Source organism: Lemur catta, chromosome 11, assembly GCF_020740605.2.
Source record: "Lemur catta isolate mLemCat1 chromosome 11, mLemCat1.pri, whole genome shotgun sequence".
Lineage (NCBI taxonomy): Eukaryota > Metazoa > Chordata > Mammalia > Primates > Lemuridae > Lemur > Lemur catta.
This window is the reverse complement of record NC_059138.1, coordinates 39,966,474-39,984,172: the sequence shown is the minus strand read 5'-3', so window position 1 is coordinate 39,984,172 and position 17,699 is coordinate 39,966,474. Positions and strand designations below refer to the sequence as shown.

Genomic DNA, 17,699 nt, shown 5'->3' with positions numbered 1-17,699 from the left:
AATCAAAAATCTTATGAAAATTTATGACAAAAATACCTGAAGCAAAGTTTCATTTTAAGCAAGAGCTTAGACTTATTTTAAGTAGAAATATCTCATAATATTTTATATACAATCCATAGACAAAACACTAATGTAAACATATTGTTTTAGGAACATGAGTCCTAGGAGAATTGAGATATACCTACTATCTGATATTAGTACATATGCAAATATAGATACTAGTCTACACTTACAAAAAAAGAGTGTGTTGTATGTATTGTAAGTGAAAATCAAAGGGAAATAGACATTTAATTTTTTTGACAGAGAGTTAACTTTTTAGGCAGCATCTAAAGGACAACGAATTATTAGTAACATGATGGGGGAAGAGAGAAAACGACTTCTACTCAAATTCTGGTGGTATTATCTGGGTAATGAATTTTTTATAGCTTTACCAAGGTATAATTGATATACAAAAATCACACACATTGTACAATGAACACTATTTGGATGATGGCACACTTACAGCCGTGACGCAGCATTACAGAAGCGATTTATGCAACCAAAAACATTTGTACCCCCTTAATACTTTGAAATAAAAAAATTCTAAAATAATAATATTTGACCTTGTATATTTTTAAAGTGAGGTATAATTATGCTGCAATGAACTGCACAAATCTTTGTTTCAATTAAGTTTTGAAAAAAATAAACATTTTCTGTCATCTGAGAAAAAAAGAAAGTAACATTAAGGGACAAAGAAAATATACCATTAATAATATCATAACAATAAAATTTAGATCAAACTTTCTGACAGTCAAAGCAACAGGAAAAACATAATGTTACTTGCATTATTTGATAGAAATATACCAGGTGTTTTTTGATGTGATTGTTCTTTCCAATAAAAACAAGCTTGTACTGACAAAAATAAAGAAATAAAAAATAATAAAATATACATCTTGATGAGTTTGGACATATTTATAACATCCATGATACCATCACCACAACCAAGGTAGATCCATCACCTCCCCAAATTTCCTTGTGTTCTTTTGTGTGTGGGTTTTTTTTTTTCGTTTGTTTTTTGGCAAGAATATCTACCATGAAACATATCTTCTTAACATATTTTAAAGTGCACAATACCATACTGTTAACTGTAGGTATGACATTGTACAGCAGATCTCTAGAACTTACTCATCTTGCATAACAGAAACTTTATACCCATTGAAAAATGATTCCCATTTTTCCATTTCCAGATCCTGGCAACCACCCTATTTAATTGATAAACTAATGATTTTTGAAGTTAAGAAATGACTCAAGAAAAATTAAGACTTTCCATTGTGCAATTTGTTATAAAGAATAGTTTTAAGCCCTGAAATGTGAAGCCATACTTAATTTGGCAAGAAGTAAAGTATCATAAAGAGATTACTTAAGAAAGTAGCCTTATCTCTAATATAATACTGTAATAAATTTATCTCAGTAATATTCTTAATATTTGATTATTTGGGTATGGATATTTAAATATTCTGGATGTATATTTCTTTTAATAAATCTTAACTCCTTTTCCAAACCAGATCAACAGTTATGCTTTGAGGTAGTGTACTCAATTAGCAAAAAATTACTGAAGGAATAGATTTGGAAGAATATAAAGAAAACTTAAGCAGCAAGACTAGGAATTGATTAGTGCAGAGAACATCCTATGTGTTGAGCCTCTCTCTGTTCCTCTATCACACCCGACCCCCGCCGCCCCACCACAATTCCTTTTCTCTTCTGGAAGAGGTGATTTTACATCATGATTTTATCCCAGAAAGGTCAGAAATTAAACATATTCATAATAGTTGTTGCTTCTAATTCATGATATAATTTGATTTTATATGTCTAACTTTTCTCCAAAAGTTTCCTGGTTAGCCCCAGTATGCATCTGGAGATGAACAGGTGCAATTGGAGGGTTGGGGCCAACGCACGAGCAGCGGAGTTGATGACCTTAGATGACCCAGAGAAGAGACCAAACAATTTAATTGTAATTCAGCCTTCACTTTTGATTTTGTCTGAGCATAACATGGGCCTGTAGAACAAGCAGCTTATCTCTGGGATTCAAATAGCTACTACAATACCATTATCTGTGTTTTCACTCTGAGGGATTTGGAGCCACATTTAATCCTACATCACAGATATAGGACTCAAGAGTCAAAGTGCACAGAAATTTGAATTCCAATAAGAATACTCTGAGTCATTTTATTCTGGGGTCCATATTTCATTTTATGTTAGAATGCTGCAATCCTGATGAAAGAGGGCTTACATTAATCAATTAACTCATCAGTCTCTTCTGCAATATCAAAAACTACTTCTGTAAGTAAGTGTTACAGTTTTTAGTCACACCATTTTTGCAGGACAGGAGCTAGAAAATTTGTTCCTTCAATTGTATATCACCAGTTAAGCCTAAAGTAAAAACCAGTATTTTAGTTACTTGAAAAACTAGTCTGTGTTTGCTTTTATTCTTATAGAAGCAATGTTTAAATTATTCTTTGACTGTAAACTCACTTATGTAAACCATTACACAGGGAAAAATAAATGAGTAATTTAGCAAAGTTCTGAATCAGATCTATGTAAGCAAAATTTTTTAAGAGAATAAGAGTACATAGTAGAGGTGAAGGACAGTTTAAGCTTTTTCTACTTACAAGGGTATTTTTTTTAAACAAGGGTGTTTTTTAATAAACATTTGCAGTTACACCACAGTGCCACATGATATACCAATAAGTTAATTAATGAAATTGACCTAAATATTCAGTAATATAAAATGTAAAATAAATTTTTATAGAATATTATATAGCCATTAAAATGTTATTTTCAAAGATACTTAATGACATGGGGGAATAAGAATTTAATTCTAAATGAAAAAAGCAGGCTACAAAAATATACAATTAAGGTTGTAATTTTGTTAAAAATATGTTTATGTAAATGCATACAGAAAAAGGGCTCTAAAAATATATGCCAAAATACTGACAATGGTTACCCTGAGTGATTTTTATTTTCATCTTTATGATTTTCTGTATTTTCTCCATTTCACACTTTGAACAAGTATTACTTTTACAACAAAAGCATTTTAAATTATTAAAATTCTTCAAATTTCAATTTTTTCCCCCTGGCACATGCCATTCCCCTGGAAGGTTTTTATCAGTCTTATTATTGTTAAATTATCCAGATTGTCTTTTCTGTGCAAGATGCTACAGCTGAGTTGGGTGCAACACATGGTCCTATTGTCTGAATCTATAGTGGTATAATATTATCTCTATTGGTCCTGTTCGGATACCATATTGGTATGAGATCCATAGTTGAATATCACTGTTTGATGTGAAGATACCATGTTTTATGTAGTATAATCAAGTATATGGCATAGCAAAGATACATACTAAATAAAAAACACCACTTTAAAAAAAAAAAGGTGACCAGAATAGTGTCACAAAATGAAATGACATTAACAATGAGAACAGTATAGAGAGGCTCCTTCCCAGTTCACCAGCATCGGTGAGTAGATACTAAAAGGAATGACCAGGAACGATGAGTAGATACTAAAAGGAATGACCAGGAAATATTGGCTTTCTACCCAAAGTACAAAACAAGATACACAGAAATGAAAGTTTTCTAAGAAAAGTGTCCTGTGAATAAAATTGTCGAATGCTATCTATGAAAACACACTAGTTGGCTTTAAAGAAAGACAAGACTTCGTTGTAAGGTCAACCAGGAAGGTTGCGAGGAACCAAAGGCTGATCCCCTTTCACGGTGTCTACACTATTTAAGCACCTGCAAAGGCTCCACGACTCACTCTTTTGAAAGGACTCCAGTCCAAACGAGTGCACGTCCACGGGATTTTTATTTGGCACGAGCCACGACTCACCTGCGGTCTTGTCCTCCATCAGCATGTCGAAAGCGATCCTCCCGACCGGGCCAGCATCCGCTGGGGAGCGCTCGTGCTGGGGCACCGGGGCGCTGCTGAACGTGTCCAGCATCACGGTCCTCTGGTCGGCAGAGCCCGAGATGAGGACGTTGTCGATGGCCCAGTCGTTCTGATCCAGGCCATCGTGTCTTGGCTGCCACCAGCGGAAGCGGGTAGCAATCTCTTTAGCATCAGGAGGGAGAAGGATATTCACGAATCTGTAAGAAAATGATGGGAGTCAGGGGTGGGGGAAAAAACCCTTGTCAAATATCTCACGTGAGGAAAAGATTTACAGCAATAAGATATTGTATGGCACGTGGTGGGGGAGGGGAGGATATTAGCTAAAATAATTTTTAAAAACCATGATTATCTGGCTTCATTTTATGAAATCTCAGTAGTCACTAAATTGGGGAAATGGAATGTGAACAAATTCAAGCATCCCGGAACTACCTACTTACTCTACCCGACCTTAGGTGGATCTTACAGGGACTCCATAGTTTTCTGGATACATGGGGTACTGGAAAGCCTAGGGTATATGCACTTTGGCAGACATCAGCCAATACTGACTTTTTTCCTGTCACCAGGGGTTGGTTTCATCTGTTCCCGGCCCCCACTCCCTGTCTCTGGATCTTGTTTTCACTCTAGTCCCATGAGTTCCAGGAATTGGCTTAGAATATGGACAGTGGATTGTAGCAAGATGTTTGGGCTCTCAGCCTGAGGATATCAGGTATGTTACCAATGTCTGTGGTGGGGACATTGACTTTGTTTATGTGCTTTGCTGAAAACATTATACTAAGAAATGCCAGCTGAGAACTATGGGCTCACAAGCCCAGCATGCTATCCCAGACTCAATCACCAAGGACAGACATGGAAAAAACATGGCTCCATGCTCCAACATGAACCCTAATAAACTAGAAATAATGTCTAAAATATTCCTTAATCACAATTATGCGTTAAAACTCCCAAATGTTATCAAGCCCTTTTGAATTTATATTCACAATTCAAAAAGCCTGTTGGAGAAAATAATTTTTTTACGTTTACTATCCTCTGCATAAAGTATCATCTTTTTTTTTTTTTTTAATCTATGCTACTCTACCTTCCTTTAATTTCAAGTCCTGCCTCTTAGTGTCTGTGCTCCAGGACGGGGCCAACAGTCAAAGTTCATCCCATGCAACCATGCAAAACCCTTAAACTGAGGGCTTCCATGACAGTGGCTTTAGTCACTATATTTCACATTAAAGAGGTTTCATTATGTTAGTTTTGTTTACATAGTATCTCCTTGTTGGTTTTACTTTTCCTTTCTCTTTTTTATGTCTTCCTTGACGTACGGTGGCCCAAATAGTGGGCAGTACTAAGTGGGCAGAGGGGGACTAACCAAGATTCATTCCAAGCTAGGATGCTTCTAGTTGGATTTCTAACATTTGGGTTTTAAATATAACACTTTTTTTGGCAATGCCCATCATTTTGTGCACCCTTTGGACCAAGATAGCATACTGGATCTTGGTTTAGGGAAGGAAAGTGTAGACTAGAACGTGTGAAGCCTAGACCCTCACCTGTGTGGCTATAGCAGCTAGGAGACCATCACCCTTTAGGCAGAGTCTTTTCCAAAGTTCATTTCCTCATGTATCTCAATTTTGAAGCTCAATGCACCTCCACCCTTTTTTTGTATGCTCACCTTGAGAGATCTTTGTAAAATTTACCTCCATTGATTTGGCATGTTTAACTAACATTTGAAAATGTATTACATAATATCAGAAATATACTAGTTTCTTGAGGGATGTACAATAACACTTCTTCACCCCATGCAATGATCTTTTATCTCTATTTTTTCTTTTTTCTTTCTAATTTAGCTTTTTTCTCTGATAAATCCTGGACCACATTTTAAAAACCTTTGGAGTGGAAATTTATCTAATGCTGCTTGAAAGTCTAAATAAATTATGACCACTGTTCCTACCTTAGTCAATTTGTTCTCCTTCAGAGAACTAAAGTAGAGAGTTCTGCTTTTACCCCACAGAGACACAACTCCCTTCTCCATGTATAACATGATGCTTAAGTGTTTAAGAACTTAAACCTGAGAGTCTCCCTCCGTAAAGACCAAGGAAACAGCTTACTTGGCTTGTCTGTTATCGCTTACTAATGGATGAGTACATTTTTTACACCAGAAACTGAGTACCACTTAGCTTCAAGATGGATTCCTTTAACAGTGTCCTGCATTTTAATGCAAGTGCAAGATTTAAAATTTTCGCTTGGGGCAGAGATGGCTGGTATTTCCTCCACTGTCATCTCCCTTACTTCCTTCATAACAGGAGCCCATCTTTTCTATCGAGGTGACTAGTTGCCCAGAATAAAGAAATGTCCAGCCTTCCTTGCATCTGGGTGTGGCTATGTGACCAGATGCTAGGTAATGGAATGTGAATGGAAGTATGTACAGCTGTCAGGAAGTGTCCTTAAGGAAAGACAGCACACCCTTCCTGGCCCATCCTCCTTCCTAATGCCAGAAATGGGGAGGGGCCAGCTGCCCTTTTGGACCTTGAGATGGAAGTCACATGCTGAGTGCAGCAGAACACTAAGTAGGAGGAAGCTGGGTCACTGGTGCTTGTGGAGCCACTGTGGCAGTGCTGGGCTACTTTTTTGAAGATCAATTTACATAAGAGAGAGAGAAAAACTTCTAAGTTATTTTGGGTTTTCTGTCATTTACAGTTGAACTTATTCTTAACTGAGATATTGAATGGAAATGATCATTTATCAGACTCTTTTTATTTGACTCAATTTTTAGCCTGCATCTGGCTAAGGGATTATCTGTGTTTCTTGATTGGGCTACATTTCTTTCCTCTTCTATTCTCTCCTCTTCTCTTCAGCCTCATATCCCTGCTGCCTCGCCTCCCCCTTTCTTTTCTCTTTGCTTTTCTTACCCTCCTCCCCCCTTCTCTTCCTTCTACTTTAATGAATATGCCCTTTTCCTTTTTTTAACAACCTCTTTGACATTTCCAGTTGGTCATATTAATTGCTTTTGGCCGTTCAAGAATATATATATTTTTAATGACTACATTTACTTTTAAAATAGTCTCTAGGCTTCTTAAGGATATTTACATTTCATTGTGTTTGTTTTTGACCCTAAAATTCTCTAAAATTGAGTGGATGCTGTATAAACAAATATTTATTTTTATTTCCGTTTTCCCAAAATGTTGTTGAAATTAACTATCATATAGTCATTAGTTTCTATGGATTTTTGCACTGGATTTATTCACTGTTAGCATTGTGGTAGCATATTTCATCTTATTTTGGCATATGAAAACTAGTTGTTAAAATAAAAATCCAAACCAGTTATTTACCCAGTTTAGAAAACTTTCTTCATGTCAGTCCCAGAAGAATCCTCTGCCAAGGAGTAATTTTAAGGTCTCCTTCAGTCCCCTATGACTGATTGCTAGCAGGCCTTACAAAGCATCTTTCCTTAACACACTAGCTATCAGAGATAAAATGGAATACAAACCCGGGTTTACTGTACTGGTCATAGAAAATTTCCATTAGCAAGTTCCAAGTAATGCCTCCATTGACAGAATATTCCAGGAGAACACCTTGATTACGGTTGTTTGGTGTAATCAGACATCCGTACATGAAGTAAAATTGGATAAACTCGGCATTAGTGAGGTTTAGATCCACAGTGACTAACAATCGACTACAACCCTAAGGAAAAGAAGCAGAATGAAAAAAAGAAACAGTGATAAGGAATCTTGCTTGCAGATTATAGATTTTTCTCTGGCTTCCATCCTTTTAAATTTCCTTTGTAATACAAGTCACACAGTATTGTAGCACTGATATCCTTAACATCCCCTTACTATGCTAGCTCCTAGCATGGTGCCCAATACACAGTAGTTACCTAGCAAATGTTTGCTGAACTTTGACATTTCAGTATTCAAGACTGACTTACAGTGGGCAATATATTCTAAGGACATTTTCTACTTTTTTTATAAGCAAGATGAGGGCTGGAATTAAAGTATCTGTTCTATGTTTTTATTTTATTTATTTATTTATTTTTTGAGACAGAGTCTCACTTTGTTGCCCAGGCTAGAGTGAGTGCCGTGGCGTCAGCCTAGCTCACAGCAACCTCAAACTCGTGGGCTCAAGCAATCCTCCTGCCTCAGCCTCCCCGAGTAGCTGGGACCACAGGTAGCTGGGACCACAGGCATGCACCACCATGCCCGGCTAATTTTTCTATATATATTTTTAGCTGTCCATATAATTTCTTTCTATTTTTAGTAGAGACGGGGTCTCACTCTTGCTCAGGCTGGTCTCAAACTCCTGACCTTGAGCGATCCTCCCGCTTTGGCCTCCCAGAGTGCTAGGATTATAGGCGTGAGCCACCTCGCCTAGCCTGTTCTATGTTTTTATTAAGCTATTTCTAGTTTTTCATAGGCATTTATTAGATTTTTTAAAAAGGCATCAACTATTAATAAAATAACATGCTGAAATGGCCATTTTAATATGAAATTTTAAAATGGCTCTATCCAAAAATTTCATATAATTTTATTATAATTAGAGATAATAGTTATAAGTTTTAAATTTAAACTCTTATGATAAATTTTAATGGCATCTATATTAACTTATTAATTAATGTCCATAGGTAGCTATTTCTTAGTTGAACACATGTGAAAAGCTAGGCTACTTATAGTTCTATCTAAGCTGGGAAGAGAATCCTGAACACTGGATTAGAGTTGATGATTATAAAAATCCTGTATGCTATATATCTACTTGTTGCTCTTAGACTAAAATACTTAATGTAAATAATACACTTCACTGGTACAAATGTAAACTCTAAGGTAGAGCATGCTAGGGAAATAAAGAGCTCCCAGTACATTGGTTATTTTAAAAAATTAATTTGCTTATCTAATCATGGCATCAGAGAAATTGTACTTTCAAACAAAGTCATCTTGGGCAGAAAAGTAGAGTAGCTATAAGAAAGTTTCCAACATTGCTCTTGTCATTTGCAAGATAATATGCTATAAATACAAGTATCTAGTAATTTCTGACAATTATTCTTTCTTGAATAATTTATAGAAAGGATTAATTGTTGTTAATACATTCAGGAATGCCTGAAGCTCATTTTCCAGATTTTTGGCTCCTTAAATCCCAAATCTGTTGCAGGCTCAAGAGTTTTCAATACAAGCTTCATTCAGATGGAAGACCTCACACATTGTGCAAGTACTGTCTTCCAGGATGGAAATTTGCTCAAGTCCTTTATAAATGTGAATTTAAATATGCCCTGTGCTGACACTACCGTGAATAATTAAGTTGTCTCAACTGATTTGTGGTAGAAAAATGCTGGAAACAATTAGTATTTTCTGATTTGTATAAAGTTGCAAGTTCAGATCAGGTTTGTGCATTTAGAGTAACTAACTCTGCATTTTGATTTGCCCATTAAACTTCCGAAAAGACTCGACTATTTGGGGAGAACTTAGAGGATGCAGAAATGAGTAACCGGTAGCCAAACCACTCACCCCACTGAAATGGAGAGCCATTCCCGAAGCCACAGCTCCACACACTGTACTCAATTTCCCTCCATTCACAGTCAGCCAGTTCTGGCTGGACGGAGCTCGATTGAAGTTGTCTTTGAGTTGCGTTGGAAGAGAGGTCTCAGGCTCATCGCAGTACAGGCCACCCCACTGCTCATCACAGCTGGGTGTAGAGCAAGAGAAAGGAAAAGTCAACATCAAACAAAGCCCATGTAAGTGTGTTCTCAAATTAGTGAAGCCAACTCTTTTTCCCAATCTAGGATGATGAAAAATTACTGATTTTCACAGAGCTGGCTATAATTCACCTGCTCTTAACAGTGCTTTAGATTAGAAATAAGCTGTGAATTAACTGCCCCTAGGATTTCCTAAAGTAGTGACTTAGGGTTATAGGTGGAGAGAAAGAAGCAACTTTAAAGAATTTACTAAAGCCCTGTCTCTACATGACACAGCTTTGAATGGCTGATAAACAGTTGCAGCTGCCAAAGTAAAGTGGTAGTTCCTCATAATTTATGAAATTGGTCTTTTTAATGGAGGCTTTGAGCCACTAAAGGATCCAAGAGGCCAAGTTCCAAACAGCAGAGAATACTTTGAATAGTAACTGTCATCTCTGATCAAAGGCTCAGGGGCTCAAGGGTCATCCTGAACATGGGCTAAAATCATTAATCAAAGGAAAGACTTCCCAGGTGTGTGAGATTAGTGGGAAGGGACTATGAATTCCCTAACAGCACCTTCATTCATACTACCCCATCAAACAGCATAAAAATAAAGCAGAGGTCTATAGTGCATGTTCATACACACACACTTTATTTAGATTTTTCCAAAGACACTAAGGTTCTCTAAAAGTAATATATTAATATTAGGCCTTTCCATCAAATAATCCTGGCAAATTGGCCAGACATTTACATACTTTCTTACACAAATAACACAGGAATAGCAACTAAACCACAACAAATGCATATCCTTACATATATTCAGACCTAAGTGAGAAAAATACGTATGATGCATTACTTTTGGTCAGAACATACTGAACTCTTGAACCTCTTCCAATGTCATTTTCAAGGCTCGAGTGTATCACAGACACACAGAAGGAAGTAAAATATAGTCAATTATAATTCAGCCTTCTCCTGACAAGACAGCTATTGTTCAGTTTCTAATCTCTAAGCAAGAATGAAGAGACAATATCCTTCAATTCCACAGTTAGCTCAATATAATATTTTAGGGAAAATGTATAACTTCAGGTAGCTTGGGAGTGATTCAAAAATCAGTTTCAGAAAAAAATCTCCTAGATGGAATATGAGTCAGGAGCTTTCAACAGAAGGAAGAAATCTACTTACACACAGTTTCCCTGGATGCACCTCCCATGGCCACTGCACATGTCTATGCAGCCATCCCCGATATAGACATTGTCTATTGCCCATGTCTGCTGCTTATCAAAAGGAGCTGGTTGATGCCAACGGAAACGAGTGGCTTGGGACCTTTGAAGAAGAAGAGAATTATAATGAAGGAGGCAGTAGAAAAAAGGATGTATTCTGGTCTGTTTGAACAAGTGTGTGGAGGAGAATAACAACAGCATGTACATTCCCACTCCTGTTCTGAAAAGAACATTCATTTTTGCAACACTCTATGCAAAACTTTGGTTAACAAACCAAACCAACCAAATTGCAATAGCTTGATCCTATATTTTGGCCCAGTGATGATCTTTCTGAGCCTTGTAAAAACAGACTAAATCAAAACCAAAAACTAATCCTGAAACTGGAAGCCTCAGGAGAACAGTGAGCCTTGAATTTCGTGTGGGAAGTTTTGTGGAGTGACACCAGAGCTGCAGCTAACTTCCATATGCAAATTAGGCAAAGAGGCCTGTCCTCCAACTGCTGCAACCCCTCTACATTCAGCTTGGAAACAGAATACAGGCTGGATTTCAGCTTCCCACTTAACTTCCTAAAGCCAGACACTTTTGTGCAGTGGGCACACTGGTCCACCTCACACAGCATTCCTGAGGCATTCCCCCAGGGAAAGCCTTAGAGCCAGTAAGGTGTAAAGCAGAGGGATCAATGAAACTCTAGATAACTAATCAGAGAAAAGCAAGAGCAAAATAAGACCAGACTTATTTTATGTTGATTTGGAAGTGATATAAGTAAAATCAAAACAGAGGTTCTCCTATTCTAGAAGCACAAATATATTTGCCTCATTCACACGGCTCTGGGGAGTGTCTTGTTCAGAAACACAAATACACATATGTTTTCAGAGGCACTAGATGGCAGTAAAATCCAAACAATGCCTGAGGCTCCAGTGAGTTGAACATTAAAAGACTGGGAGAGGAAATCATTTGTGTTTATTGATCCATATACATTTTATCATTGAGACACTGTTAATCATTTGACTGAGAAATATCTCTTTTAGGCAGGACAAAAGACCAAACAACGGCAAGGATTTTCCAATTGAAAGCATTTATATAAAGTTCAGAATATAGGAATGAAACAGATTAGAGCTAAAATCTTCACTCAAAGAGTTCCATCCAGTACACGTCTACTGAGCAGAATCTATGCACAAGCTGACTTCACCATCCTTCTCGCTCCCAAGTTCCCCCAGCAGAGTTATTTCTGCCTAACACCCTCCTATCACTTCCTGTTGCATTTAACTTGAACCTTAAGCCCTCTCTCCTTGGCCCACAAGGTTCTGCCTGAGCGGAGTGGCCCTCTCCTCTCCTGCTTCATCCCAGCCACTCACCTCCGGAGCACTTCTCTCAGTTCCCAAAGCACACCAAACTCTTCCCCACCTTTCTGCCTGCACACTCTCCTGTCTCTGTCTGGTAACTCCTGTGTATCCTTCAGGTCTCAGAGGAAAGATCCTCATAGAGCAATTTTCTTCCTGATCCCTTTTAAAATGATATTTCTTCTGTGTTCTTTTCCTTGTATAGCACTTGTCACAATTACAGTCAGACATTTATTTGCAAATGTATTTGATATGTGTCTGTCTCCTCTGAGGAACAGTAAGTTATAAGGGAGCAGGCAGGGCTGATCTGTTTATGCTCAACATTGTGCACCCCATGTACGGCACTTGGCGCTTAGTAGGGTGCTCTGTAGGTAAGGGGAGTCTGTGTCCAGGGGCCACCATTCTCACAGGGAGCAACGTGAAGCTGCCCCCTCTCCTGGAGTTGTGCAACTCAGTGGCTCTGCTGATGAGTTATTTTTAATGGCTAAATTTATTAACAGCTATATGTCTTTATGTGCAGTAACATCTTATAAATGACATAGTGGAACACCATATTTTCATAGCATATAATTACCTGGGTTCTGATAACTAGTCAACATTTATATATTTATTCTGCATTCCTTTTATATATTTATTCTGCATTTCTTTTAGACTATAAGCTTCTGAAGGGCAGGGAATATCTCTGTATCACTTCAGGGAATATTGTTTTGGATTCTCAGTGCTTATACATAGTAGATAAGTAATAAACTTTCCTTGTTCCCCTACTATCTTATATATACTTCACCAAAGCCCTGTCACCTTATATTAAAAGTGACTATTTATATGCAGCTTCCTCTGTTAGATTATTCTCCTTATTTACCATTTTAGTGTTGGTGGCATCTACAGATAGGGCTTCATAAACATTTGCTTAAAGAATATTAAGTTGATAGCAATAAAGGTGACCAGAGAGAGTCAAGTAAGAGATGTCTTGTAGGGTGGACGGGCAGTGACTGATGGCTGTTAAAGGGGGAGAGGTCCCAGCAGTTGAGAGGTGGCTGGGGCTGCCTCGCAGGTGGTGGCTTTCTGATCACAGGCTGTGTTTAATCACACTCTGGGCAACCACTTAGAGAGACTGCACAGATTTAAGAGCCAGATGCATTGTTGGGGTTGACAGCCTTTATGGGGACTTCCAACCCTGACATTTTCCATTTATACAACTCTCTGGCATTCCACAGAAAAGGACACAGTGGGACACCACGTGAAGAATGTACTATCCCTGAGTGGCCAACAGGAGTAAAGATAAGTGGGCACTCTCATTTGTACTCTGGCACTAGTAAGTTCTAAGTCCCTGGTGAGAAACTAAACATTAAAATGAGGGAGTTAAATGAGATGATTTCTAAGGCCTCTTCTCAAATGTGATGATTTTATATTCTTAGGAATAAGTGCACCTAGTAATTATGTGCCCATAAAACAAGGATGCATATACTAACCAATATTATTTTATAAGAAGAGGAAAAACTTTTACTAAGGGGAAGAACTGGAATATAAATTAAAAATGAGAGTCTGGAAGTTGAATTGCCGGGACTTCTTATTCCCAGCCCTGTCATAGCTTCACTATGTGAAGAGGCCAGATCACTTCTGTTTATGTGCTGACACGTCCCCGTCTGTAAAACTAGGGAAATGCTACATCCTGCCTCACAAGGGTGTTGTGAAAATTAATTAGGTCGTGTTTACCAAGACCTATGAGTGTCTTGGTGGAGTTCCTTGGCAGAGGGCCTCGTTTATCCTGAAGATTCCTTACACTGACGGCCACCACCAGCTGCTACTTCTTGGAGTTAGGGGAAAATGGCCTCAGAGCAGATCTTTCATTCTTCCATATCCTTGAAATCTTTCCCCTTGCTTCTTTTCTGCATTTATACCATTTCCTTCCCATCTACAGCACATAGTAAATGCGGCCTAAGTGTTGTGTAGTAGATATCCTTTGCTAAGTAGTTAAAATGCTATTGCCAGTGGTATGGTTCCTATCACTGGTACCTTTCCCCACACTGCCTCCACCCATTAATAGGTTCCAATACACTTTTCAGAGTCTTTATTTCTTCTCTTTTCTTCAGAATGACTCTATCTGCCTATGAAGTCCTCATTGTCACCATCATAATCATGAGAAAAAGCTCTTTGAAAGGAATCATGCATATTTTTTAACCTTTTCACTATTCCCTGACATTTCTTGTACTCCCCAAGAGATACATAAAATATGTTAGCCTAGAAAATCTACCCCAACCCTTCCACTCCACCAATGAAGAAGATGAGGCCCAGGGACCTAAGACACACACTGATTTACTAATAAAACCCAGACAAGTCACAGATCTCTGGTTCATTATTACTTTGTATTCCCATTAAGTAAATCTTCTAAAACTTGACCACAACTTCTACAAAATCATCCTACCCTTGCCATCACCCCTAAATATGAACAATTGTTTAGCTACAGAAGGCTGTGCGCATTGCTGCTGTATGTACACACAAGTCTATTAATCTTGACTTCTGTGTCAGTTTCATAGCTGAAGCCCTTGGCCCTCTGTGTTTGAGTAAGAGGCTCTGCAATGTCTGGCCCATTTGAAAATGTGTCCTGTACTTTCCTTGCTAGCCAAGACCTTTTCTTTATATTTGGCAGAAAATTTCCTCCCTTAGCCTATTTATTTTTATTAGACAAAAGTAGAAAATATTCCAAAGATATATAGATGGCCAATAAGCAAGCATACAATAAGATGCTTAACATCACCAGTCATTAGAGAGATGCAAATCAAAACCACAGTGAGATATAACCTCACATCCAAGAGGATAACTGTGGTCAAAAAGACAGACAATAACAAGTGTTGACAAGGATGTACATAAATTGGAACCCTTGTACATTGTTGGTAGGAATGTAAAGTGCTGCAACCACTGTGGAAAAAATTGTCAGTTTCTCAAACTGTTGATCATAGGTACCATATTACCCAGCAATTCCGCTTCTAGGTATATACCCCAAAGAAATGAAAACATAAGTTGACACAAAAACTTGCACACAAATGTTCATAGCAGCATAAAAGGCGGAAAGAACTTAAATGTCCATTAACTAATGAATGGATAAATAAAATGTAGCAAATCCATATGATGGAATATTATTCAGCCATAAGGAGGAATGAAGGACTGATACATGCTGCAACATAGATGACCCTCAATGCTAAGTGAAAGAAGCCATTCATAAAACAAACACAATTATACGATTCTATTCATAGGAAATGTTCAGAATAGGCAAATACGGAATGTAGGTCAGTGGTTGCCTGGGGCTGGGGTGAGGGATGGAGAGGGGGAGTGACTGCTAACAGGTACAGAATTTCTTTTATTTTTATTTTTATTTTTATTTCAGCTTATTATGGGGGTACAAAAGCTCAGGTTATATATATTGCCCATGTCCCGCCCATCCCCCTGAGTCAGAGCCTCAAGCATGTCCATTCCCCAGACAGTGCGCCTGGCACTCACCATGTAGTCATACCTCTATCCCCTCCCCCCACTCCCCACCTCCCCGAGTCAGCACCTTCAAACATGGCCATTCCAGAATTTCTTTTAAGGAGACAGAATGTTCTAAAATTAGATTGTGGTGCTGGTTTCACACTCTGTGGGTTTTTTAGTGGTGACTAAAAACCACTGAATTATACACTTTAAATGTGTGAATGGTATATGAATTATAGCTCAATAAAGCTTTTTTTTTTAAAGTGAAGAATTATTAGCTATAAGAGGCTATTGTTAAAAATGCAAGTTTTCCTTAGAAATCCTAATCACAAAAGCAGTTGGAATATTTACATAAATAAGTAGAAAAGGGATCTTCTGGGGCCATATTTGTTAGTGGAACTAAGTCCGGGTGAGCCTGCCCCTGTGCTGAGGGGCCTGAGAGGACCCAACTAGGAAGAAGAAACAGCCTCTGCGAAGCAATTGTCACAGGCTTGGCCTCACCTCTCACTGGCGTATGAGACAGTTAACATACCAAGGCAGTAATGGTACACTTTTATGTTCCAAAACCATGTTTTATTAAAGCAGAGTGCTCCTAGAATCCTGAGCATACTCTGTAACGGCTAAGGGATTAACAGCCTTTCCCAGGAACAGTCTTTCTAGTATAATATTCAGGGATACATTATAGAACTGTGTATTACTTCAAGGCTTATGGTATGTGATTATGAGAGAATCTGTATCACACAGAAAATATTTCCCTATAACTTTTATTTCGTACTCTCACATTTCCTGTTTGTATCAGTCCACAGTGGCTGTTAGAGATTCTGTTTCTGGTGTTCATGTTCTTAATCTCTAAGATGAGTCTTGGTGCTGCCAATAAGCAAATTGAGATGGTCTGGCCTGTGGCTCTTGGGGGAAAGGTCCTTTACCTTCCTCCAAGCAAGCTGTAGAGTCCCCAGCATTGGGAAAAAGCACATGTCAGCTCAACCGAACAGAGGGCCACGATCTGCAGACAACAACTAAAGTGAGCTCTAGGAGGCGCCAAGAACCAGGGTGCAAATGGATTACTCGTGGTGAAGGGCTCTAAAGGGGTGAGCCATCAGAGAGGGGGCACAAAGACCATGCCCTGGGGTAGACCCACATGGTCCTCTGAATTATGAACAATCACACTTGAGGGTGGAAATAAATGAAGGGGTAACTCTTAGCAAGTGTCTTGTTCAATTGGCTCATTTCACAGGTGTAGGGACTGCCAGCCAAGAAGGGGGACTTGTACAGCTTCTTAGCTTTAGAACTAAATCTAGAATCCACTATGTCCTGGCTTAGCATGTTATTGCTGGACTTGCTGTGTTGCTGGGAACCCTGGTTGTCATGGATGGCCAGCAAAGGCTGGAGGACCCTAAATCTGGCAGCTAGCCTTGGGAAGCTTAACCCGGGTATCCCAGATCTCAGGGTACAAAAATTCTCTCTTGGTGATTGTAATCAACACTATGAATTTGTAGGATGCTACAGGACTGAAATATTTTTGGATTTTTAGGTAGCATTAATCTGTCCACGAAAGAATGTATACTGCCACTTGATTTTCTTTTCTATTAAACTTTCTTATAACACATGGAGGTCTGAATACTTGTATGAGAGGAGAAGTGTTTGGCCTGTGGGTTCAGACTCCAAACAAATGGGGTAAAGCCCTCATAAGGTAACCCAGTATCTTCATGACGTCTCTCTGGAATTAGGGTGGAAAGCACATTACAAAGTCACAAATAAAAGAAATTAAATGAGCCACCACCCAGGGCCTTTCTTTATCCCTTGATAGAGAACAAATGGAGAACTTGGGAACAATCCTGGTCTAGCCACTGACTGTGTGACCCTTGGGAAAATCAAATAACCTCCCTGTGTCTCAGTCCCCATCTAAAAGAGGGAGGCAGAGGGACCTAGAGGTAAAAGGAGACCTAAGAGACTTTTTAACCAATTATATTGATTTGTATCCTGATTTAGAAAAAAACTATAACACATTTTGTGAGATAGGGAAATTTGAGTACTGAATGTTAAATATTGAATAAGAAATTATCATTAATTTTTAGGCATGATAATGATGTTGTAGATTTTTTATGTTT

The 17,699-nt window shown here is 38.3% G+C and overlaps 1 protein-coding gene across 2 annotated transcripts in view; it reads right to left on the bottom strand.

Annotated features, from left to right (window-relative positions):
• The window catches only part of RELN (reelin), a 441,212-nt gene that overhangs the window by 29,874 nt on the left and 393,639 nt on the right, over window positions 1-17,699 (bottom strand). For both annotated transcript variants that reach the window (XM_045564269.1, XM_045564270.1), the window contains exons 47-50: window positions 10,749-10,889; window positions 9,400-9,577; window positions 7,395-7,588; window positions 3,866-4,122 (exon numbers count right to left, since the gene is read on the bottom strand). In XM_045564269.1, coding sequence (XP_045420225.1) covers window positions 3,866-4,122; window positions 7,395-7,588; window positions 9,400-9,577; window positions 10,749-10,889 — 770 coding nt within the window. The remainder of the gene's footprint in view (window positions 1-3,865; window positions 4,123-7,394; window positions 7,589-9,399; window positions 9,578-10,748; window positions 10,890-17,699) is intronic.